Source organism: Gopherus flavomarginatus, chromosome 19 (assembly GCF_025201925.1).
Source record: "Gopherus flavomarginatus isolate rGopFla2 chromosome 19, rGopFla2.mat.asm, whole genome shotgun sequence".
In the NCBI taxonomy this organism is placed as follows: Eukaryota; Metazoa; Chordata; order Testudines; family Testudinidae; genus Gopherus; species Gopherus flavomarginatus.
The window spans coordinates 2,749,121-2,774,152 of record NC_066635.1 but is presented as its reverse complement, the minus strand read 5'-3'; the positions used below and the strand labels follow the sequence as shown (position 1 = coordinate 2,774,152).

Below are 25,032 nucleotides of genomic sequence, written 5' to 3'. Positions count from 1 at the left end.
CACATACGGGCCCAGTGCCCCAAGCTCAGGGACAGACCAAGCAGACCCAACCCGCAGAGGGTGGACTGGGTAAAAACCCAATCGGAGGAGGGGCTACATTCCCAGGAAAGGGGGGTTGGCAACATACCACCTGTGGATGCTCCCGGTTCCGGGTTTTTGGTTTACCGGGTGGGCGCGGGGCTGCCCCTCCGGAAAGAGTGCATTGTTTCCCTGGAAGTGGATGGGAGGAAGGTCACTGGGTACTGGGACACGGGCGCAGAGGTGACGCTGGCCCGGCCCGAGGTGGTGGCCTCAGATCGGATGGTGCCCGACACCTACCTGACCCTGATGGGCGTGGGCGGGACCCCATTCAAGGTACCCGTGGCAAGGGTACACCTGAAATGGGGGGCCAAGGAGGGCCCCAAGGATGTGGGGGTACACCAATATTTGCCCACTGATGTGTTAATGGGAGGGGACCTTGAGGACTGGCCTAGTAACACCCAGAGTGCCCTGGTCGTGACTCGTAGTCAGAGTCGGCAAATGGCACTGCACCCCGAAAATGGGGAAGGTACTCGACCTGAGGTGCAGGACCCTAACTCAGGGAGCGGGGAACGCCCAGGGGCACGGTGCAGAGAGGCTGCGGCCTCAGACCCAGCCAGCAAGAGAGAGCCGGTCCCCATTCCTGTCCCAGCTGCTGAGTTCCAGGCCGAGTTGCAGAAAGATCCCTCCTTGCGGAAGCACAGGGACCGGGCTGACCTTAGTGCGGTACAGACCATGAGGAGAGGTTGCAAGGAGAGGTTCCTGTGGGAGAAGGGGTTCCTGTACCGAGAATGGGCTCCCCCAGGGGAAGTAGAGTCATGGGGGATCAGGAGGTAGCTGGTGGTTCCCCAGAAGTTCCGTCACAAGCTGTTGTACCTGGCCCATGACATCCCTCTCGCAGGGCACCAGGGAATCCGGCGCACCAGGCAGAGGCTGCTACAGAACTTTTACTGGCCTGGGGTCTTTACCCATGTCCGACAGTACTCCCAATCCTGTGACCCCTGCCAGAGGGTGGGGAAGGCCCGGGACAAGGGGAAAGCGGCTTTGAGGCCTTTACCCATCATAGAAGAACCTTTCCAGAAGGTGGCCATGGACATAGTGGGACCCCTCAGTAAGACGACCCGGTCAGGGAAGAAATACATCCTGGTGGTGGTGGATTTTGCCACTCGCTACCCCGAGGCGGTGGCCTTGTCCTCTATCGAAGCAGACACAGTGGCAGATGCGCTGCTGACAATTTTCAGCCGGGTGGGGTTCCCCAAGGAGGTCTTAACGGACCAGGGGTCCAACTTCATGTCGGCCCTGCTCCGGTCCTTATGGCAGAAATGTGGGGTCCAGCACAACTGGGCCTCAGCGTATCACCCCCAGTCCAACGGGCTGGTAGAAAGGTTCAACGGGACGCTGAAGATGATGCTAAAAACATTTATGAACCAGCATCCGCAAGATTGGGACAAGTACTTACCTCACCTGCTGTTTGCGTACAGGGAGGTACCCCAGGAATCTACCGGGTTTTCACCTTTCGAACTGTTGTATGGAAGGCGGGTGAGGGGGCCCCTAGACCTGATGAGGGACGAATGGGAGGGGAAGGCCGCTCCCGAGGGAGAGTCAGTGGTGGAGTATGTCCTGACCTTCCGGGAAAGACTGGCCGAGCTCATGGGCCTGGCCAGGGAGAATCTGGCCCGAGCCCAGAGGAGGCAGAAGGTCTGGTATGACCGCACAGCACGAGCCCGTACCTTCGCCACCGGGGATCAGGTGATGGTTCTCATCCCCGTGAGGAGAAACAAACTCCAGGCCGCCTGGGAAGGGCCCTTCAAGGTTATCAAGCAACTGAATGAGGTAAACTATGTGGTGGAGCTGTCAAACCGGGCACATCACCGTCGGGTGTACCATGTGAACATGATGAAACCATACTATGACAGGGGGAATGTGGTGTTGGCCGTGTGTGGACATTGGGAGGGGCAGGGAGATGACCCCTTAGTGGATCTATTCCCTGGGACAAAAGCTGGTTCCCCCCTGGAGGCGATTCCCGTCTCTGAGCGACTGACCCCGGGCCAGCACGCTGAGATCAGAGCGGTGCTGCATCTATACCGACAGCTGTTTTCCAACCAGCCTGGACGCACTAATTTGACTGTCCACCGGGTGGAGACCGGGTCACACCCCCCTATAAGATGCTCCCCTTTTCGGGTCACTGGTAAAACTGCCCAGGATCTTGAAAGAGAGGTCAGGGACATGCTGGCTTTGGGGGTGATCCAGCCGTCTTCCAGCCCTTGGGCCTCGCCAGTAGTGCTGGTTCCCAAGAAGGATGGGTCAATCCGGTTCTGTGTGGACTATCGAAAGCTCAATGCCATCACCGTATCTGATGCCTACCCTATGCCCAGGCCTGATGAGCTCCTAGACAAGCTGGGAGGTGCTCGGTACCTCACCACTATGGATCTTACCAAAGGCTACTGGCAAGTGCCGCTGGACGCAGATGCCAGGCTGAAATCGGCCTTTATCACCCCTCTGGGGCTCTATGAGTTTTTGACCCTGCCCTTCGGCCTCAAGGGAGCGCCGGCCACCTTCCAGCGCCTGGTGGATCAGCTACTGAGGGGGATGGAGAGTTTTGCCGTGGCGTATATTGACGACATCTGCGTCTTCAGCCAGACCTGGGAGGACCACGTGTCCCAGGTTAAACAAGTCCTGGACCGACTCCGAAAGGCTGGGTTAACAGTAAAGGCTGAGAAGTGCAAGGTGGGGATGGCTGAAGTATCTTACCTGGGCCATCGGGTGGGGAGCGGCTGCCTGAAGCCGGAACCAGCCAAGGTGGAGGTGATCAGAGACTGGCCTGCTCCCCAAACCAAAAAGCAGGTCCAGGCCTTTATTGGGATGGCGGGGTACTATCGAAGGTTCGTGCCCCACTTTAGTGCCATAGCCGGCCCCATCACTGAACTATGCAAAAAGGGGAAGCCAGACAAGATGATCTGGACTGAGCAGTGCCAGGAGGCTTTCCGGGCGCTGAAGGAGGCTCTGGTTAGTGGCCCAGTTCTAGCAAACCCAAATTTTGACAAACCCTTTATGGTGTTCACTGATGCCTCAGATACGGGACTGGGGGCAGTGTTAATGCAGGAGGATGAAAAGGGGGAGAGACACCCCATCGTGTACCTGAGTAAGAAGCTGCTACCCCGGGAACAAAGCTACGCGGCCATCGAGAAGGAATGCCTGGCCATGGTGTGGGCCCTTAAGAAGCTAGAGCCATATCTCTTTGGGCGACACTTCACCGTGTACACCGACCACTCTCCCCTGACCTGGCTGCACCAGATGAAAGGAGCCAACGCCAAGCTCCTGAGGTGGAGCCTGCTCCTGCAGGACTATGACATGGACGTGGTCCATGTGAAGGGAAGTGCCAACCTGACAGCGGATGCGTTGTCCCGGAGAGGGGACCCTGAACTTCCCCAGGTCACTGGGCAGAGTGACCCCGCTCAGTTCAGTCTCGAAGGGGGGAGAGATGTGATGCAGTAGGGACTGTCTGTGTGGGGAGTGGGAGAGCAGGGGAGGACTTTAGGGGATGGACGATGCCAGGGCCTGTAACCTGAGCTAGGTAAGGGAGGGGAAAGGTCAAACACCTTTGCCCGGGAAGGGGAACAAAGGAAGGGAGTGGCAGGAGGGAAGCAGTTTGAGTTTGGAGTTGGGGCTGTGTGGGTGGAATTCAGGGTATCCTAGCTAGGATCCAAGCACCCTGAAAGCCCAGAAGGACTCGGTGGAGGGGTCCTGACTGTGCCTGCAAGCTCTGCTGTAACCTGTGTTCCTGTTGTCCAATAAACCTTCTGTTTTACTGGCTGGCTGAGAGTCACTGTGGGTCCCAGGAAGAGGGGTGCAGGACCGGACTCCCCACACTCCGTGACAGCCTTGCCCTGCTCCCAGGGGCTGGCTGGATACACTCACTAAAGCCGGTGAAGCGCTCGTGTACTGTGGTGATGGGGGCCATACCCTAGACAGGAGAAAGAGAAGAAAAGAGATTGTCAGACACCTCCACCTCCTGCCCGCTGTGCTTGAGAGGGGAACAGGTGAGCTGGAGGAATAGGGAACTGACTTACCCCCGAGCGAGCAGGAAGGAAAGCACCAGCGGGGGCTCCATCTAGGAGCGCGCGGGGAGAGTGTGGTAAGGAACACGAGGACGGAGAGCAGCCAGACACCATCATGGAGCAGTGTCCATATGGCAGAATGAAGGCTGCTTTGGAGTAGCCAGCAGGATCTGGTACAGAGGCACATTTCACTGAGAGCTCTTCAGGGTCCCCTCCCTGCATTTCCCGGCAGCTCCGAGGTGGTGGTAATGGCTGCGCTCTTTGAATGGGAATGTTACCTAATAACCGTACCTCGACGTGCTCAGTCAGTCTGGCTGTTTGTAGCTGGGTCTAACGTCTCACTCAGCCTACATGGAGAGCTCGTTCCCATGCACACTCTCCAGCAAATCTCCAAGAGGCTGCAGGGCCAAGCTAGAGAGCGGGGAGATGGAGAAAGGCACCGAGGTTCAGTGGCTCCCTCTTATGTATCCAGGCACTGCCAAATAGAAACCCCTGGAATGGAAGGAGGCGGCCCCTGCCTTGGGAGCCCAGTACCTGCCTCACAGTCACAAAGCACCGAGTGTCATCTCCTGGGACACAGCTGGTGTGTGAGGGATAATGGGAAGGGTTAAACTGTGTAAATCAGTGCTGGATTGAGGGGGCAGGGGCAGGAGCAAAGTGCAGACGTTGCTGGTTGTGGAGGATCATAGTGTGGGAGGCTGTTGGTTTGGGGGGATTCCAGTGCAGAGGTTTCTGATTGGGGGGACGGCAGTCAGGCAGTTGCTGTTTTGGAGGGATCACAGGGCAGGAGGATGCTGCTACCGGAAGAGATCGCAGTGCAGAGTTTGCTGATTGGGAGGGATCACAGTGCAAACGTTGCTGTTTGGGGGAGGCTGGGAGGGGAATTGCAGTAAAGGTTTCCAGAGGGGGGGTTGGGGTGGGGTAGAGGGAGGATTGCAATGCAGAAGTTGCTGGTTTGTGGAGGATTGTGGTGCAGGATATTGCTGTTTCGGGGGGGATTACAGAACAGGAAGTGCCTGGTTTGAGGTGGATCACAGTGCAGGAGGTGGGGGGTGGGGGTCGCAGTGCAGAGGTTGCTGGTTTGAGGGGGATTGCAAATGAAGTGATTGCTGGTTTCTGGGGGTTGCAGACCAGAGATTGCTGGTTCAGAGGGGGATTGTAGTGCAGAGGTTGGTGGCTTGGAGAAGGATCACAGTGCAGTGGTTGCTGGTTCAGAAGGGGATCGCAGTGAAGTGGCTGCTGGTTTGGGGGGTATTGAAGTGCAGATGTTGCTGGTTCAGACGGGGTCATAGTGCAGCAGATACTGGTTTGGAGGGATTGCAGCACAGAGATTACTGTTCAGGGGAGATCACAGTGCAGAGGTTGCTGGTTCGGAAGGGGATTTGTGTTGCAGAGGTTGATGATTTGGAGGGATTGCAGCGCAGAGATTATTGGTTCTGGGGGGATCGTAGTGCAGAGGTTGCTGGTTTGGGGGAGTGTTGCAGTGCAAAAGTTGCTGGTTTAGGGGGGATTGCAGTGCAGAGGTTGCTGGTTCGAGGAGTGTTGCAGCACAGAGGTTGCTGATTTGGGGGATCGCAGTGCAGTTGTTGCTGGTTTAGGGGGATCACAGTGCAGTGGTTGCTGGTTCGGAGGAGTGTTGCAGCACAGAGGTTGGTGATTTGGGGGGATCGCAGTACAGAGGTTGGTAGTTGGGGGGAATGCAGTGCAGAGGTTGCTGGTTTGGAGGAGTGTCGCAGTGCAGATGTTGCTGGTTTGGAGGGTTGCAGTGCAGAGGTTGCTGGTTCAGAGGAGTGTTGCAGTGCAGAGGTTGCTCGTTTCGAGACAGGGGAGATCGCAGAAGGGACTAGATATCGCCTCTGGTTTCTCACTGAGCTCCTTCCCCAACACTTGGCTCCAGAGTCCTCCTCAGCAGCAGGCAGGAGGCGTCTGTCTGAGTGCACACAGGCCTAAGGCAATGTGGTAACTGGTCATTCCCTGCCCCTCAGAACTGCTGTCCCCTACATTCAGAGAAGCACCACTGACACTGGCCTGCGAAGGGCATTGTGGCCTTGACTCTGCCCAATGCAGTGTTACAGAGTCCCCCATAACTTACCCTCTCAGTGTGTGACACGATTGCCCACCCACACCCGTTGTCACGGAGGCACCAGACCAATGCTCTGGAACTGCTCTGAATGAAGCCAGTCAGGACTGGGGGGTAACATGCCTCCTCTCTCTGAGCTGTCGCCAGGACAAGAAGCCTATATGGCTTGGGCCTTCCTGCATCTGACCCTGGAGCATTCAGCTGCCCCGTTCTCACTGCGCGCTTCCCGCGGCGAGTCGGCCTGGACAGAACTATGGGGAAGCCAAAGGGGCCTGCACCTCAACTTCACAGTCAGATGTGACTCTCAGCCAGCGTGTAAAACAGAAAGTTTATTAGTCGACAGGAAGACAGCACAGAACAGGGTTTGTTAGCACAGAAAGCAGGAGCATTCAGTGAGGGGGAGGGGAGCCCAGAGCCAGTGCTCGGGCCTTCCCCCTGGGCCTGAAGCCAGTCCAGAGCGACTTACTTCCGGCTGTCCAGCCCCCGACACACCCGTTGCCTCTCCTCCAGTCTTTTGTCTCACTTCCTGGGCAAAGTGTCACCTGGTTGCACCCCCCTCCTGGTTCTCAGGTTACGAAGGGCATCCGCCATCGCAGCTGCAGCCGCCTCACCTGCCCCCCAAGGGTCTCAACAAAAGTCACACCCCTATTCCCACCACCTAAGCACTGGTGTAACCCACAGGGAAACTGAGGCACACACCATATCCATGCAAAACAGTAAGACTCTCATAAGCTCACATACAACATAATAAGGAGGAGAACCCCACTTTGTCACACCTCTCCCCCCTTTGAGACCGAATGGAGTGAGGTTACTTTAGCCAGTGACCTGGCACCTGAAAAAATACTATCCTGCTAATGACCCCCTCATACCTACTGGTAGGTCCAATCTCACTCTCTCCCGCCTCGTTCCACCACCTTGTGCTGTCGTCAGCCACCGCTCACTAACCTTTCTCCCACCCAGATAGCTGAGTGTCTCTGGCTCCTGCATTACCCTGCACTAGGCTTCTCCATGCTGTATTTCGAAGCACAGAATGAGATCTCCAGCCTCCTGGGAACTGAACCCTGGCTGAGTGCAATGTGGGTCTCTGGCTCTGAGCACCTGAGCAAACCAAGTGGGATCCCTGGCTAAAGGTGTTGTTGTTGGAGTCTCTGATATATGCCATCATGTGCCAGCAATGCCCCTGTGGCTTGTACATTGGCCAAACCGGACAGTCTCTACACAAAAGAATAAATGGACACAAATCTGACATCAGGAATCATAACATGCAAAAACCTGTAGGAGAACACTTCAGTCTCTCTGGTCACTCAATAACAGACTTAAAAGTGGCCATTCTTCAACAAAATAGCTTCAAAAACAGACTCCAAGGAGAAACTGCAGAACTGGAATTAATTTGCAAACTGGACAGCATCAAATTAGGCCTGAATAAAGACTGGGAGTGGATGGGTCACTACAAGAACTAATTTCCCCCTGCTGATACACCTTCTTGACAACTGTTTGAAATGAGCCACCTTGATTACATTGGCCTCATTAGCACTACAAAAGTGATTTCCCCCCTTTGATATTCACCTCTTCTTGTCAACTGTTGAGAATAGCCCACTTCTGCCTTAATTGTATAGTCTCATTAGCACTGACCCCCCACTTGGTAAGGCAACTCCCATCTTTTCATGTGCTGTGTATTTATACCTGCCTCTGTATTTTCCACTCCATGCATCTGATGAAGTGGGTTTTAGCTCACAAAAGCTGATGCCCAAATAAATGTATTAGTCTCTAAGCTGCCACAAGGACTCCTCGTTATATGAGAGTCAGTTTGTTTCAATGGTTCTTCCTGTGCAAATGTAAAATAATGAGGAATCCAAGATGTGTCCACATGCAGGGCAGACATGGCCATATGTTTTTGCCACAGCCTGCTTTCTTCACTGACGCTTCTCTTTGGCTCTTTCTGGTCTGCTGTTCTCGATGGCTTTAACCACAGACCAAGAGGTCTGCCGCCGTTCTGATCTGTCAGCAGCAGCAGCTTCCCATGTATTCGGGTCAACTTAACCAGCTTTAAGAGAGTCCATACATCATTTTTTTTGTTTGCCTCCCAGCATATGTGCTCCCTTTCACAACTGTCCATAAGATCTGGCTTTGGGGAGTTGTGTATAGTCCATACATATGAGGTGACCAGCCCAGCAAAGTTGTGTCTGTATGATTAGGGATTCAACGCTAGTGACACAGCACTGGTCCAGGACTTTGATGCATGGTATCCTGTCCAACCACTTCATGTTACAGATGAGATGCAAACAGTGCATATGAAAACTCTCTAGTTGCTCCTGCTTTAGAGTGTCCATATTTCACAGCCATAGAGAAGAGAGCTTAACACAACTGCACAATAGACACTCATCTTGATGAAGTCGAATGCCTCTCACATGCCACAGGTGGAGACTAAGTCGACCATAGGCAGAACTGGCTTTAGAAATGCACTGCATCATTTCATCATTGATCATAGCAGTATCAGATAAAGTGCTGCCAAGATAGCAAAACTTTTCTACAGCATTAAGCAGTGTGTCATCCATTGTGATTTCGGGAGCAGAATACATTTTTGCTAGCACAAGCTGGTAAAACACTTCAGTTTTCTTGAGACTGATAGAGTCCAAATTGCTTTGCCAGTCTAGATTCCCGGAAAATACCCCAGCATTATGTCACTAGTCAGGGGCTAAAGGACACCCTCTGCTCCAGCCCTTACAAATGGGGCACGCACACGTGGGGGATGCAACACACACAACTTGGAGGGGGCAGGGAGAATTCAGACAGGCGTGAAGGTGGGGGAAGGTCTCACACACACATACATTAACCCTGTTGGGTGGTCCTAGCACTGAGTTCCGTAGGGTTCTATTGGCATGACACTGTGTCACCAAAGAGTAACAGAGACAGACCTTGCTAGGCTCTGCTGCAGTGGGTAGGCTCTGTCTAGACCAAGGCTTCACTCTGCACTTGAGATATGGTTCCCGGCCTCCACTGCCTGGAGCGTGCCTTGCTGACCAAATGGGACATTGCCTCATAATGTGATGTCATCTCTGCTGTCGCTTTACCCCCTAGGGTTAGCCTAGACCATCTAGCATATTTTCAAACCAAACCGTCCTTATCCGTGCTAAGGGCAAAATCATATCTCACAACGTGCTGGCTCCACTGTGACCGTCTACATGGTTCTGACACAGCTTTGTGTCTCCCAGTTTCCATATCTAGTTTGTGGTCACCTGGTGAGAGTTGGCTTTAACTTCTCATATGTCACGCTGGTGAGGGCTCTATTATCACAATAGTTCTGTGCAGGGAGCTGTACCAGATCAGCTTGTGGGGGGTTGGGATGTGGAATTCCCCAGGTATTGTAGGTTTATAGGTTTTGCTCTGATGTCTTGAACATTTCTGGGCTTTCGGTGGGTGGTTTGTCCACTGGCCAGGAGGGTGGAGTTGTAAAACCGGAAGGTGATGCTACAGGAGGGACAGGGCTCTCATTGGGATGCAAGTTTTGGCCCTCTGCTGCTTTGCGGGTTGGTGAGTGCTTGCTACACAGACTGCACAGCGGGGCTTAAAGTGTGTGCGGGGGAAGGAGACACTGGGATTGCAGATCTGGCAAAAATATCATTTAAAACTCAAGTCAGGTCAGTAAGGGGCATGCTCTCGGCACGGTCTTACAAAGCAGCTGCTCCCAGAGTATGCTAGACCTGCCACCTGTCCCAAAACACTTTGAGCACTGCTGCACTAGCCTCTCTGCTCACTGCACGCAGGCTGCACTTCCCCCCAGGACTGACAGAGCCAGGCCACCAAGGTCAGGAATTAGAGGCCATTGTCCCAGGGACTTTGACACCTCTTGGAACTATTCCCTGCCAGCCTCGGAGCGGTCTTTGGCAGAGAAATAGTTAATGGCTGCCTCTTCTGGAAGGAAGGAAGGAAGGAAGGAAGGTGAACAAAGTGCAGAGCAGGGATGATCTTACTCACGCGGGGTGCTTTGATCTGAGCGTCCTTGGGAGAGCATGTGCAAGCATGTATCTGCCAGAATTGCCACAACAGGCTTCACAATTACAGTGTGTGCCTCTAGCTAAGGGGTCAGAGGTGAGAGCCAGAGCTTCCCAGCTGTAAGATCAAAGGCAGCACTCCTGCACCGTGGCTGCCCTGAGGTAAGAGGCATTCCCCAACCCAAAAGAGGATGTTACACAGAGAGTTCAGCTCCTTCTTCCTCCTGCCAGGCACACACGTCCCTCTTCCCTTCTCTCCTGCTTGGGCTGCAGGGGCTCTGGAGAGCAGGGCTAGGAGAAAGTTTGGGAACTAAGATGGCAAATCCAAGGCCAGGGGATTAGGGTTGAGGGCTGAGGATCAGAGAAGGGATTGGGAGCTCTAGAGTTTGGTAGAACCAGATTGGGAAACTGGGTGGTGGAATAAGAGGCTCAGAGCAGGCTCTGGATCAGGGAGCGGAGTCATCAAAGGATCCTCAAAGTTTGCCAGGCCCTGAGGACAAACAGGACTTTCAGGTAGTGAATGCCACCCAGTGGGAACCAGTCAGCATGCGCTGGACAGCAATCGCTTTTACAAGGATTTTCTCCGGTTAAAGACAGAGGAGACGGAAGAAGCAAGCAACAGGAGCTGGGCAAATGATTCTTGACAAATAGCTTCTCTGCAAAGGTGATTGTTGGGAATTCATTTGTTATTCAAAATCGTTTGACAAATCTTTGCTGCAAACTCTTAGGCCAATGGGCTCCTCACAAATCATTGCTGTTGGAGTGCTGGCAGTTCGTTAGCCGGGCCATGTAACTGGTCCCTTCGGCCACATTCCATTGCTGGTTTCCATGACGGAATGGCCTGATTTCTAGTCACTTGGGATGCAAATCCATACTGGCAGGAATAGTCCTGAACTTCTGGCTTTCTGTAGCCATCCTTGGAGCAGAAACTCACCCACCATCACAGAAAAAGAAACACACAAGACTGGCTGCAAACACACGTGCAGCAGAGGGGCAGGTGAATAATTCCTCACAGTATCTGCCCAACTCTTCAATTAACTCTCCCTGTGCATCTTAATCACCTGGCTATTGATTTTCAGGTTTGGATGCCTCATTACTGGAAGGAGTTCAGAGAAGAGCAGCGGGAGGGATCAGGTGGCTGGAAGGAGTGACTCACAGGGCAAGACTGAAAGGGCTGATTGTGTATTGCTTGGCTGGGTGACAGCGAGGGTGGAGGTTATGATAACATTTTACAAAGGCCTATTCTTATCATCATTTATATAGTGCTGCAATTATATCTGCTATGCGCCACCACAGGAAACAAAAGCGAGATCCCCTTCCTCAGACAGCAGGAGCTGGTACCCCAGCACCGACTCCATGCTTCCCGCTTCCCAGCACAGGGAGTCCCGCGGAGCGAGAGGAGGTGTGTTGAATACAGAGCAGGAGGCTGCTCCACCAGCGGCATGCAGGGAGTCTACATCTGGGATGAAGGGGAAGAGAGCGATGAAGACTGAAGCTTGGGAGGATTGTAGAGCAGGGAGATGTGTGGGCAGCGCTGTGGGGTGGAGCTGGGCAGAGCCTACTGGCTGAGTACTCGGCCCTGACGTGGAAGCCAGCGAAGGGCCTGAGGGAGCTGCGGAGGCACAGCCTGTGTGGTGCACAGAGACGTGACCTCTGCCAGCAGAGCGAAAGGGGTGAGGAACTAAAACCTCATTCACTGAGCACTGCTGTGGACACATCTGCCCATAGGACAGGGCTGAGCTATGCTTGTCGTCGGGCGTCTTTGGTTCAGGGCCCCACGTTGTGGGAGCCCTTGTCACTGACAAGTGCCAGGAGAGAGGTTTCAGACCTGCACAGGAAGAGTGGGATGACGTTTGTCACAGTCATGTTAACTGGTCAACAGACAAAGTCCAGCCCTAGTCAAACCCAGTTCTGAAAGCAAAATGTAGCCCCCAAATGGGGTGGTGCCCCACGAGAAGAGTCGTTCCCTGTGGCCCCCATGGGCTCCGACAGAGCCCAGCATGGCTGACGTCCCCTGGCAGCAGGCAGGAAGGGGAGGGGGCTATGACCCCCCCAGTCACCCTGGCAGCCCCCCCCCGGCCCCCCAACCAGTGGGAGAAAGGGAGACCACAGCAATCCCCAGCAGCCAATGAGGGGGCAGAAGCCAGCCAGGCAGACAGGTGCCTGGAAAGCCAAAGGAGGCACAAATGGCTCAGTGTTACAGGGGGGTCTCCCAGCTGCGGGCCAGCACAGCGCTCCAGGCCCCGCACCTGGCCTGTCTGCAACGCCGACTTGCAGACCGGCCTCAGGCGGGACAATCCACTTCTCCTGCCACAGCCTACCAGCCCCAGGACACAGCCCAGCTCTCCAGCCACCGCCTGCAGCCACAGCGGTTCGGGATTTGGATCCAGAGACCAGACCTGCCCTGCCCGCAACTGAGCCCGAGGGTTCCAAGCTTTACAGACTGTCAGCACCGTTCAGGGAGGGAGCGGGTGGCTAGTCCCTCTCCAGCAATCCCCAGGGAGGGCCTTCTGGCCTGCACCGCTCTCCTGACCGCTCAGCCAGAAAAGGCACCTGCGTGAGTCCCCTGGAGTACAGTTAGATGGGTCGTTAGGGCTTAATCTTGCACCCGGAAAGTACCTGGCATCTGCAATAGGACAAGTCTTGCACTGCCAGGTCCCTGGATGATCAAGTGTGTTTGTAATGCAGGGTCGGTGCAAGGCAGTTTTGTACCCTGGGTGAAACTTTGCACAACCTCCCGCCTGAGCTAACCCCCTGCACCCCCTCGTAGCAGCTAACCCTGCCCACCTGCCCCACCCACCCAAGGAGTCCCCCAGCCCCCCATGGCAGCTAACCCCCACCACCACCCAGGGAGCCCCCCTTCACGGCAGCTAACCCGGCCCGGGGAGCCCGCCCCAGCTCTCCTCCACTAAGCATGCCGGTGCCGCTCTAATTCCCCTCCCCTCCCAGGCTTGAGCAGACTTAGAATGGGGGCTGTGTGCTCAGCGGAGGAGGCTGAGTGGAGGTGATCTGGGGCGGGGAGCGGTTCCCCTGTGCGGCCCCCCCCGTTACTGCAGGTGGCCCTCCCCGCACTCTCCCCCCCAGCTCACCTCCACTCCACCTCCTCGCCTGAGCGGGCTTTTGGGTGCCCTCAATGGCTGCCTAGTTTGCCTAAGTGGTTGCACCAGCCCTGTTCTAATGGCATCTCCTCCCAGGCCTGCAGCATGTCCCCATGTGCACCCCCAGATACCTGGGACGTGGGAGTCAGACAGAGCGGAAGGCGAAACACTGGTGGGCAGGAACATTGGGGTGTGTGTGGTCACATGACCTAATGCCCTTCAGTAATTAACAAGCATTATTGAGACAGCTCATCAGTTAAATCCATTAATATTGTACTGACTGTATATTTCTCCGTAGTCAGAGCCTGGTATATCGTTCCTAGTTATTGTCTTTAACCCGTTTGCTTGTGTGAGTTTGAATTATTTGTGACTCAAGTGTGGTAGTCACAGCCTTACTGTGAGTAGCCCCTCGTCTCACTGTAGACCCAGCTAAGTAGCTTTATTCTTAGCACCCCAGGAGGAGGAGTCAGGCACCTCCTAGCAGCACCATGAGATGAGCCCAAGCGACAGAAATGACTGGAGGTCCCCACTCCTGTTTTCCCATCAGACAGGTACTAAGCCAGCACCAGAAGGAGACTTACAAAAACAACCAATGCGAGTGACTATACACTGGGCACTGCACTTACCCCGAGACCTAGTCATGGTAAAGAAAGCAGAGCAGCATTTGCTTCAGGAATGTTATCACCGTGACACAGACAGAAAGGATCAGGAACGGGACAGGAAGAATGAGCACGTTACTGGGCAGTGCCATATTGCTGAACCTGCCTGTGCAGTCATTCCCCACCTGATCGCTGTGCCCCACAACTAGTGTTCCCGTCCAAAGGCTCAGCAAAAGCCAATGCTATGGCCACAACCCTTACCTAGGGGAACTGATTTCAACTTCCAAAGGAAGTGTTGACTTGATGTGAGAGACTGTACTGCAGCTTTCATTCTCTGTGCCTTGCAAACATTGCCGAGTTCAGCCTCCCACCGCCGAGGAGGTAAGTCACTGCTGTGACCCCCTTACACAGCTGGGAACTAAGGCACAGAGAATTACGGCCAGAATGGTCAGAACTGCTCAGCACCCACACCAGGGACAGATATTCACAAAGGCTCAGCACATCGTTCTCTTAAGGCAAAATTTTCACAGGTGTCGCAATGGGAGCTGCTGGGTGTTGAACACTTTTAAAAATCCTTTTATTTAGGTGCCTAAATGGGAGCGGGGCACTTGACATTCCAGGTCCAGCTGTGGGTGCTGACCACTTCAGTCTGGCTCTAAATGCATTTAAAATGCAGCCCCATGCAATTTCCCCAAAGTCCCACAGAAAGGCTATGCCAGAGCCAGCAACAGAACGCTGATCTGTTGCTAAGGCTGTCAAGCGATTGAAAAAATTAATCGCGATTAATCGCACTGTTAAACAATAATAGAATTCCATTTATTTAAATAGTTTTGGATGTTTTCTACATTTTCAAATATATTGATTTCAGTTATAACACAGAATACAAAAGATACAGTGCTCACTTTATATTTTTTATTACAACTATTTGCACTGTAAAAAACAAAAGAAATAGTATTTTTCAATTCACCTAAGACAAGTACAGTCGTGCAATCTCTTTATCATGAAAGTTGAACTTACAAATGTAGAAGTACAGAAAAAACTGCACTCAAAAATAAAACAAACAATGTAAAAATTTAGAGCCTACAAGTCCACTCAGTTCTACTTCTTGTTCAGCCAATCGCTCAGACAAACAAGTTTGTTTACATTTACAGAGATAAAGCTGCCCACTTCTCGTTTATGAGAACAGGCGTACTCATGGCACTGCCGTAGCCAGCATTGCAAGATATTTACATACCAGATGTGCTAAAGATTCGTGTCCTTTCATGCTTCAACCACCATTCTAGGGGACAGGTGTCCATGCCGATGACAGGTTCGGCTCAATAACAATCCAAAGCAGTGCAGACCAACACATGTTCATTTTCATCTTCTGACTCAGATGCCACCAGAAAAAGGTTGATTTTCTTTTTTGGTGGTTTGGGTTCTGTAGTTCCCGCATTGGACTGTTGCTCTTTTAAGACTTCTGAAAGCATGCTCCACACCTCGTCCCTCTCAGATTTTGGAAGGCACTTCAGATTCTTAATCCTTGGGTTGAGTGCTGTAGCTATCTTTAGAAATCACACATTGGTACTTCCTTTGCGTTTTGTCAAATCTACAGTGAAAGTTCTTAAAATGAACAACATGCTGAGTCATCATCTGACTGCTATAACATGAAATATATGGCAGAATGCAGGTAAAACAGAGCAGGGTACATACAATTTTCCCCCAAGGGGTTAAGTCACAAATTTAATTAACGTATTTTTTTTTTAAACAAGCATCACCAGCATGGAAGCATGTCCTCTGGAATGGTGTCCAAAGCATGAAGGGGCATACAAATGTTTAGCATATCTCGCACGTAAATACCTTGCAATGCTGGCTACAAAAGTGCCATGCGAACACCTGTTCTCACTTTCTGGTGACACTGTAAGTAAGAAGAGGGCAGCAGCACCTACTGTAAATGTAAACAAACTTGTTTGAGCAATTGGCTGAACAAGAAGTAGGACTGAGTGGACTTGTAGATTTTTTTGTTACATAACTGCACTCAAAAACAAAACAATTTAAAACTTCAGAGCCTACATTTGTAAGTTGCACTTTCACAATAAAGAGATTGCACTACAGTACTTGTGTGAGGTGAATTAAAAATACTATTTCTTTTGTTTATCATTTGTACAGTGCAAATATGTATAATAAAAAATACACCGACTTCAGTTATGCCACAGAATACAATATACATGAAAATGTAGACAAACATCCAGCCCAGAGCCCCATACCCTGAGAGGGCCTGAAGCCCAGAGTCCCATCCCCCCTAGGGGTCACAGTTTTTCTAGGCAGGGAGGTAACAATTTTTTTTTATGTCCAAAGTGTGTTGGCAGCACAAAAAGGTTGAGAAACCCTGATCTGAAGTATAAGTCACAAGCTAGAACAGAGGAAAGATGAGCCCAGTGCTCTAGAGCAGCGGTTCTCAAACTTTTCCAACCCGAGGACCCCCATTTTGATTTAAAAAAATTTATGGGGACCCCCCAAAACCCCCCCGCTCAGCCCCTGCCCCACCCCTTCTCCAAAGCCCTACCCCTGCTCACTCTATCCCCCCTCCCTCCATTGCTCGGTCTCCTCCAATCCTCACTCACTTTCACCAGGCTGGGGCAGGGGGTTGGGATGCAGGAGGGAATGTGGGCTCCAGGAGGGAGTTTGGGGTGCAGGCTCTGGGAGGGAGCTTGGGCATGGGGTTCAGGCTCTGGTTTGGGGCAGAGGATTAGGGTGCAGGAGGGAGTGAGGGGTGCAGGCTCTGGCTAGGCGGTGCTTACCCTGGGCAGCTCCCGAAAGCAACTGGCACATCCCTCTGGCAGCGGTTTCTAGGTGGGGGGGGATCAGGGGGTCTCCGTGTGCTGCCCCGGCCCACAGGCACCACCTCCACAGCTCCCATTGGCCGCAGTTCCTGGCCAATGGGAGCTGCAGAGTCAGCACTCGGGCACGCGGAGACCCCCTGCTTCCCCCCCCAGCGGCCACAGGGAGGGATGTGCTGGCCACTTCTGGAAGTGGCGCAGGGCCAGGGCAGGCAGGGAGCTTGCTTTAGCCCCACTGGAGTTTTAGTGTGCAGGAGGTGTTGGGAGGGAGGGGAAAGAGATGGGGAGGACAGAGGAGGAGTTGATCAGCAGGGCCTGCGGACCCCACTTTGAGAAGCGCTGCTCTAGAGCCTTTCAGGCACATTGGTCACTAGCAGAAGAGGGATTCAGGATGATGGGCATTTGCCCTGGGTAAACTGGGGGCAGAAAAAAATCTGTTACATTCTCCTCTGTTGCAAAGATCCATCACATTAGTTACAGTAACTGGACATAGGACGTGTCTGCCACAACTTGCATCACTTACCAATGTGGGGCTTCCTTCTATCCTAGATAGCTTTGGTCATGGAACCTCTGAGCCCTGCCTGGACAGACTCAGCAAGCAGGAAGCATTGGGCCTGACCCCTCCGAGCGCTGAGATGCCTGCTCAGTCCCACTGAAGCCAAGCGGTGTTCTCTGCACGGCTACAAGACACTCAGTGCCTAGTGGCAAAGGAACCACTGAAAGGGGCCAAGCAGGAAAGAAAAGGGGCAGCACCCAACTCCTCAGCTGAGCATGTGAGGAGCAGAAACGTGTAATTCCCTCTCTCACAGCGGAGATCATAACAGACACTAATCATTGAGGACAGTAAAAAAAACCAAAACAGGCTATAAACAGAGGCCCAGTGCTGCTGACAGTACCTTACTCCAGTGAAATCAGAAGGACGCCTCGGTGACTATGGTACAGCCTCATGGTGGGGGACAGGACTGGGCCCATAATGGCTGAGAAATAAGTTGCTAAGCAGAGCCTCTCCCAGAATGGAAATAGTCCATTCTGAGGTTGCAAAAGACACTTGTCAAAATAGGGTGTCTCTACATTGCAAGCTTCTGTGCCAGCCCTTCCTTTCACTCCCCTTGGAAAGCTCGCCTGCGATGCCGCGCACGAGTGTGAAATTAGAATAAATTCCATATCAAAAACGAAGTGAGGAGGCTGTCAAGGTTCCAGGCAGAGCCACTGACAACGCTGCCATAAAGCTCTGTGCTCTGCCTTAACGCTGCCCTCTCGTGCGCACGCTGGATTCAGAGTTTAAAGCCGGAGGGGACCACAGTGCATGTGGTCTGACGTCCTGTCTAGCACAGGCCAACACGTTTCACCCCCTTGCCCCTGGATAGGGCCCCATCGTTTGTGTTTGGCTGAAGCATTTTCCAGAAAGGCGCCCAGTTTGGATTTGAAGACACCAACAAACAGAATCCACCACTTCCTTCCCAAGCTGGTTCCACCAGTTAGTCCCCCTCGTTGTTAAGTATTTGTGCCTTATTTCCAACTTGGATTTGTCTGGCTTTTACTTCCAGCCCGAGTCTTGCTCTGCCTTTCTCTGCTAAAGAATCCTAATACCAGCTTTCATTACAGGACCACAGATTATGTTTTCCGGGGGATCTTGCCTCATTCAGTGCACAGGATAAATGGTGCAAAATATAACCCTTGTGCTGCCAAGTGCGGCCCTAGTGGCTGTGGCTGATGTCTGTTGGGCACATAACTGACTGGAGCGGGCAGGAGAGCACACAGCATGTGTGGAGGGGCAGCAGTGGGTGGGGAGTGGGTAAGCTGTGGATAGGAGCAGGGTTTTCTTCTGATGCTGGCTAATGGTCACCTGTCCCGAAGAACCAAGGCTCAGATTATGAAAACGTTACGCTGTTTACAAGGCTGTTAGATTCCAAGTGCTATGAAGTTTGGATACCAGGGCCAGCCAGGCTCCCACGTGCAGGAACACACTGGCTCAGAGCCCCTCCAATGGGAGCAGAAACCAGGTCAGTCCTCCTGCCAAGGGAACAGAGACCCCTCCTGCATTCCTCTTTATTTCTGCCTGTCCCTTTAGTCCCCATGGCCCAGGCCATTTCCGTTCAGCGCGTTCATGCACATACCTTGTTGGCCAATGACAGACAGGGATGCAGATCTCGATCGGGCCGCTCGAGTTTGACAATCGTGACAAAGCCGGAGCCGGTGTGCTCGTCCTCACTGGTGTTACACAGAGACAGCGGGTGGAACTGCGGGTACAAAGGAGGAGGGAACTCAGATCTCATTGAGCACAATGGGTGTGTCGGTTTTTATTATAACCAGTGTCCATCCTGCTAGTGTCTAAGTATGTGCGGGATCCCTGAACCGACATGCAAGGAGCTGAGCAGGGTCAGGCTATTGGTCCAGTGACCGGGTGGGATTTACACCACTGGCCAGCAGGCTCAGGCAGGTCTGCCCCAAGAATGCCGTACCCCTGCCCACAACCAGTGCCTCAGCCATCGAGACAGCATATGGGGAGAGAGTCTCCATCAGCCAGAAGCCAAGCCCAGGGCAGGTGCAGGTGCCTTTGCAGATCAGGTCTCACATAGAAACTCCATCACCAAGCAGCAAACTCTAGTGCATTGCCCAGTACAGCGAGAGCTGGGCTAATGAAGCCGGAGGCAGGGCAGGAGCCTGATGCTCTTTAAGCTTTGCACTCACTAACCAGCCTTTGCTGTTTGGCTGGAGTTGCAGGCAACACTTCTTAAGGGGGGTGAGTGCCCAAGAGCGGCAGTGGGGGCGGGGGATTAGTAGAAAAGCACAGGTTACCATGCCCTGGTGAGTCAGCTCAAGGGGTCCCAGCAGGAACTGGAACGTCCGGCTCAATCCCCTACAGGCAGCACATGCTCCGATGGAACCGTTCATCCAAAGGTCCCAACATTCTTTGCCACTCTCAGTTCTTCCAGCCACCCAGGTCGCTATCATCACCCCCACGTTAGAGGCAGGTAGGGCCTTGTCCAAAGTCAGAGTCACTGGCAGAGCCAAGGGTAGATCCCAGGAGTCCTGATAGCTGGTCCTCCCTATTTTGACCACTAGACCACTCTGCCTCCATGCAATTTTAATTACATGCGCCAGGACAGTTAAAAGCAGTTAATCTAAGAGGCGGCCTCCCTCCCTCCCCAGGTTTCTGGGCCCAAAGCCACACAGAGCACATGTATAAAGCCAAACTGCCTTTGAGCTTGCAACCGCATCAGTCACTGAGGCAAAACCACTAGTGACCCCCTAGGACCAACTCCATCCCTGATATGCAAACTGCATTTACAGACAACTCCCCGGTGCAGCACTGGTGCCTCCGTGGCTTGTGGGCTCCCACCTGCATAGTGGCCACAGAAACCCAGTGTTTGTTATCCAGCCGAGGAGGAACGGGGACACAAAGGGGGTGTAAGGAACAGAAGGAACTTCTGGGGCAGGCACAGCTGCACGTGTTCTGGGGCCAATGCACAACAGCCTATTGTCCAAGATTCACATCCTGCCTCTTGCCTGGCCAGAGTTATACGCGACAGGGGCCTGTTTCCCACCTCAAAGTTGCTGTACCACCCTGTGTGCATCTGGTATCTGGCCAGGCCACACAGGGCTCTCATGTTTGTGTCTGGCCACCGGTGAATCAAGCCATTTTTTCCTCATAATGACATCCCAGGAGGGGTCTTCTCAGGTCACTGTGTTGCCGAGTGTAGAAAGGAAGGATGGTCTTGTGGTAAAGAAATTGGCTAAATTCAATCCTTGGCTTTACTGCAGCCTTCTCGTGACCGTGGGCGAGTAATCCTATCTCTCTGCACCTCAGCTCCCTGTCTGTGCATCCTGCCCCACCCCCGGATGTTGTGTGGGTAAATTATTGTGTGAGAAGTGCTTAGATGTTATGAAATAAGAAAAGTGTCTAAATACGTAGGACACTGGAGAATAAAAGCTTTTTTAGCACACTAAGGCATCGGAGTACGGGAAATAAGTGGGAGAGTTCATTGAATGAACCACAAAGAATGAGGATATTATGAATTTGGGCAAGATTCTCATACCTGAGGGAGGGTTGCCAACCCTTCAGGATTGTCCTGGAATGTCCAGGTATTAAAAAGATTCATATTTAATTAAAGATTATGTCATGTGATAAAACCTCCAGGAATACATCCAACCAAAATTGGCAATCCTACCTGGAGTGTCAATATAGCTGCATGCAAAGGCGGCTTGTGTGATCCACAGCAAATTCTGCTGCAAGGGCCTTGCCTTCTGTGGCATTCAGTGCTGCAGCTTCTGCAAACTTAAAAGGAGGAGGATGAATCCTGGCCCTGTACCCTGCTGCAACCAGTCAGCTGGGAGAGGGTGCCCAGCACAGACACTGCCTCTCCCCCATGCAAGATACAAGCCCTCATGCAGGGGGCATATTGGGGGTGGGGCTAGAGGCAAAAGTGGGTGGCGGCATAGACAGTACATGCTCTACTCTGGCCAGAGAAGTTGCCATAACTTGCAGCCTGCCTGATGGCCATTGATTTCTGAGCCTTTAGGTCAGTGGTTTTCAAACTTTTTTTCTGGGGACCCAGTTGAAGAAAGTTGTTGATGCACATGATGCAATGTAGCTGGGGGTGAGGGGTTCAGAGTGTGGGAGGAGGCTCTGGGCTAGGGGTTCAGGCTCTGGGGTGGGGCCAGGGATGAGGGGTTTGGGGTACAGGAAGGGGTTCTGGGTTGGAGGACTCAAGGCTGGGGCAGGGGATTGGGGTGCAGATTTAACTCCAGTGGCTCCTGGACAGCGGCACAACCAGGGTACAGATGCAGGCTTCCCGCCTGTCCTGGCACCGCGGACTATGCTGCGCCCCAGAAGTGGCTAGCAGCAGGTCCAGCTCCTAGGTGGAGTCATGCAAGCGGCTTTATATGACTCTCACCGACAGGCACAGCCCCCCCACCCAGTTCCCCAGAGCTGGTGCTCAATTCGGGGGCAGAGTGGGGAGCCCTGTGGCCCCCCTGCCTAGAAGCTGGACCTGCTGCTGGCCACTTCCGGGGTACAGCGCAGTGTCGAACCAGGTAGGTACTAGCCTGCCTTAGCTGGGCAGCACCACCGATGGGATGTCTAACATCCTGGTCAGCGGTGCTGACCAGAGCGATCCAGTGCCTGACATACTGCACCCCAGTATGGGGTCACATCTTAAAGTTTGAAAAAACACTGCTTTAGGTTACACCAAGATCATTTTCAAGCTTTTCGCGGCAACCAGGAGGGCTGCTAGAAATGTACTTTTTAACGAAAGCTGAGATTCCCACATAATTAACCAGCTTTAGATCTTGGGCCTTTAAGAAGAATACCAAATACTGCGAGACTCACAAAACAAAAAAAAGTCACCGGAGTTGGCAACACTGGGGACATAATAAAAAGGTGTAATAATTAATGGTGTAGAGATGATAGATTAAGAGCACATAACGAGAACAAGGGGGACATTCAATAATATTGAAAGGCAGCAAATTCAAAACTGAGAAAAGGAAATACTTTTTCACACAATACATAGTTAAACTGTGGAACTCACTGCCACTGGAAGTTATTGAAGCCAAGAATTTAGCAAGATTCAAAGGAATAGACGTGTATCTGTATTACAAGAGCATCCAGAGTCAAAATAGTTAATGCTAAAAGAAGCGTTTTGGAAGAAGGAGAACCCTAGGAGATAAACCCTTCTGGTTCAGGGCTGATGCCGATCTCAGACTTTGAGGGATCAGGATGACACATTCATGGGTACAGAGTATTCCACAGCTGATACTGTGGGGTTTCTGCGGCTTCCTCTGAAGCACGGTGCTGGCCATTCTCAGCCAAAGGCACTGGATTAGATGGACCTCAGTTGTGAGGCAGGCTTGGAATTCCTATGTTCCTACAAAATGGGAGAGAGACTTTGCCAGCGGAGAAAATTCCTAGAGTAAGGAAACAAGGGATGAAACTGTGAGCATCTACTGCAGGCCACAAAACTGGCGGAGAAAGAACAAAGCTGACCTGCACCAGCTCGCCCAGTGCAGCAATCTCTGCTGTGCTAATGGATTACAACAGAATGAAACCAGCATCCCTGCCACTCCAAACTCTGGAAGGACATGATGGAAGCCAACCAGATAATGAAAAGGAAATAAACGACCCCTACTTACACTTCTCCCAATGGAGATCTCTCAATCCCCTCCCTGCCCGCATCTCCCAGAGACCTCCTATCCCAACCAGGGCTTGTTCACTCCCCCAGGGCTTTGCCTTCCTCTCCCACCCGTGTTAAGGATACAAACAAACCAAACAACTACATTTTTGATTGACAATTTAATTATTTGCTCCTAGAAAACTAGCCAATGCATTCGATTGGTTCTACGTGCTGCCACCTGACTCCTCATCTCTCCTCTCCAGGTCACCCTCCTCCTGGCATCCTCCCCCTCCTCCACCACAGGGCTCTTTGGCCCCCACTCAACGCCCTGCAGAACACCGCCCCATTGACTTACTGGCTTTGCTCTCTTTTCATCTGACCCTCTGCCAGCCTGGAATGCCCACTTGTCATGTTTCCTTATGCCAGGCCCTGAGCTCGTCAGAAGGGCTGTGTCTGTACTGCACCCAGTATGACGGTCCCACTCTGACAGCTTCCCTCAGTCAATCATCATCATCATCTGGGCTGCCCAGAGAATTACCTAAAGCCGCACATGGCCAGTACCCCTGGGTGCAATGCTACAGCACTCAGACAGGTAAAGGGCTGGAATGTGGGGTGCCCCTCCGACAGGCTCAGGAGGAGGGGAGTTTCATAGGGCTCAGTATTGAGACAGGCCCATTGTACAATTTTTATTAGTGATTTAAACAAGCTACCTTCATTTCTAGGCGACTTTGAGACTGGCGGGGGGTAAGGTGCCAAGGACACTGTGGTGATGGCAAACCAGCTATGAAAGGTAAAATACCTGCAGCAGAGGTTTTCAAACTATGGGGCATGTCCCCTTACGAGGCCATGGAGGAACATTCAGGGGGGCGAGTGGCGATGCCAGGTGGCTCGTGCCAGGCTCACACGGTGGAGCTGAGGCCAGCTCCCATGGGGGGCAGGGAGGGGGTGACACCTCCACCCCCTGACTCACCTCAGCATTCAGAACAGGGCCTTGGGCCTCCCAGATCCTAAACCTGCTGGGCTGCCAGCACTGATTCAGGAAGCCCAGAGGCCTGCTTGTTTGTGTCCCAACCTGCCTTGGCCTGGATGGGCCCAGCCCCGGGGGAGGAACAGCACAGGCTTAGTAAGAGCCAGGCCAAACTGTCTCGTGCCCTTGACAGAGGTGGCTGTGGGGGGGCTCCCTGAGCAGGAGCATTGCCAGGGGAGGTCTACAGTCCCTTTGCACTGAGCTACTGTGCAGTGAGGGTTTCCCCACTTGATGTTGAGCTCTGCAAGCTCCACATGGCACTAATCACCCCCGCCCCAGACTAGATGGGGCTGGGCCTTTCCCCAGCAGCGCTGGCCCAGCAGCGCTGGCCCTCACTCTCTTTCTTGTGGGAGGTTAGGGAGCGCAAGCCCTTCAGGCTTCTGTGATACCCTTATTCAGGCCAGGAGGGGCCCAGCCCCACTGCTGCACTGGGCCTGGTGATGCTGGCAAGGGCCAGGAAACCAACTATGACCCTAGGAAATGCAGAGGTTGTCCCCAGGGCTGGTGGGGCCTTGGGCACAGAATGATGGGGGGAGAGGCCTGGAGTTCCTCTCTTCCCTGAGGGCAAGCAGCCATCCCCTTGACTAACTCAGCCCCTCAGGAACAGCAGCGACCTGGCTTCCAGGGCAGGGGAGGGGTAGGGGGCTGCTGGAGCCCAACACTCTGCTGTGTGGGTCAACGACTGTCACTGCAGCACTTGTATGGCCCGTTGTTATGGGAGTCCCCTGGGGCCTTGCACCATGTGGCTTTGACTGGAGCAGGAGGGGATTGCGCTTTCACCCCCGGAGCCCTTCCAATAGTGTTCCCTTCCCCACCAGGCCTGATCTGTTCTTCCAGCCCCTAGCTCCTGGGTGCTGTAGCATGCAGGTGTTTCCATAACCCACCTGGGCCAAGAGCCACATGGCTGCTTTGTTACCAGTGCAGCAAAAAACACTGGGCAGTTCCACCACAGGGTGGAGCTATTAGCAGGAGCCCAGCTATCCTGGACATGCTCAGATCTGATCACTGAAACCATTGCACTTATCTGGCCCATTCTCTGGAACCTAGTGGAACACGAGGGGCCCTGAAAATTGAGCCGCCATGTCCATCCCTGGGCCTGGGGGCTGACGCAGTTTATGTGCGAGCTAGAGAGAACTCCAGGGGAGGTTCACTTCCTGCACGAGTGCTTCTTTGCTCTGTGTGGCTTGTGTAAGTGTGTACAAGACTCTGGGATGAGAACGAGATGGAA

The 25,032-nt window shown here is 53.0% G+C and overlaps 1 protein-coding gene across 3 annotated transcripts in view; it reads right to left on the bottom strand.

Annotated features, from left to right (window-relative positions):
• RNF43 (ring finger protein 43) overlaps positions 1 to 25,032 on the bottom strand; it is a 129,635-nt gene that overhangs the window by 40,980 nt on the left and 63,623 nt on the right. For all 3 annotated transcript variants that reach the window (XM_050928926.1, XM_050928924.1, XM_050928925.1), the window contains exon 2: positions 18,782 to 18,904. In XM_050928926.1, coding sequence (XP_050784883.1) covers positions 18,782 to 18,904 — 123 coding nt within the window. The remainder of the gene's footprint in view (positions 1 to 18,781; positions 18,905 to 25,032) is intronic.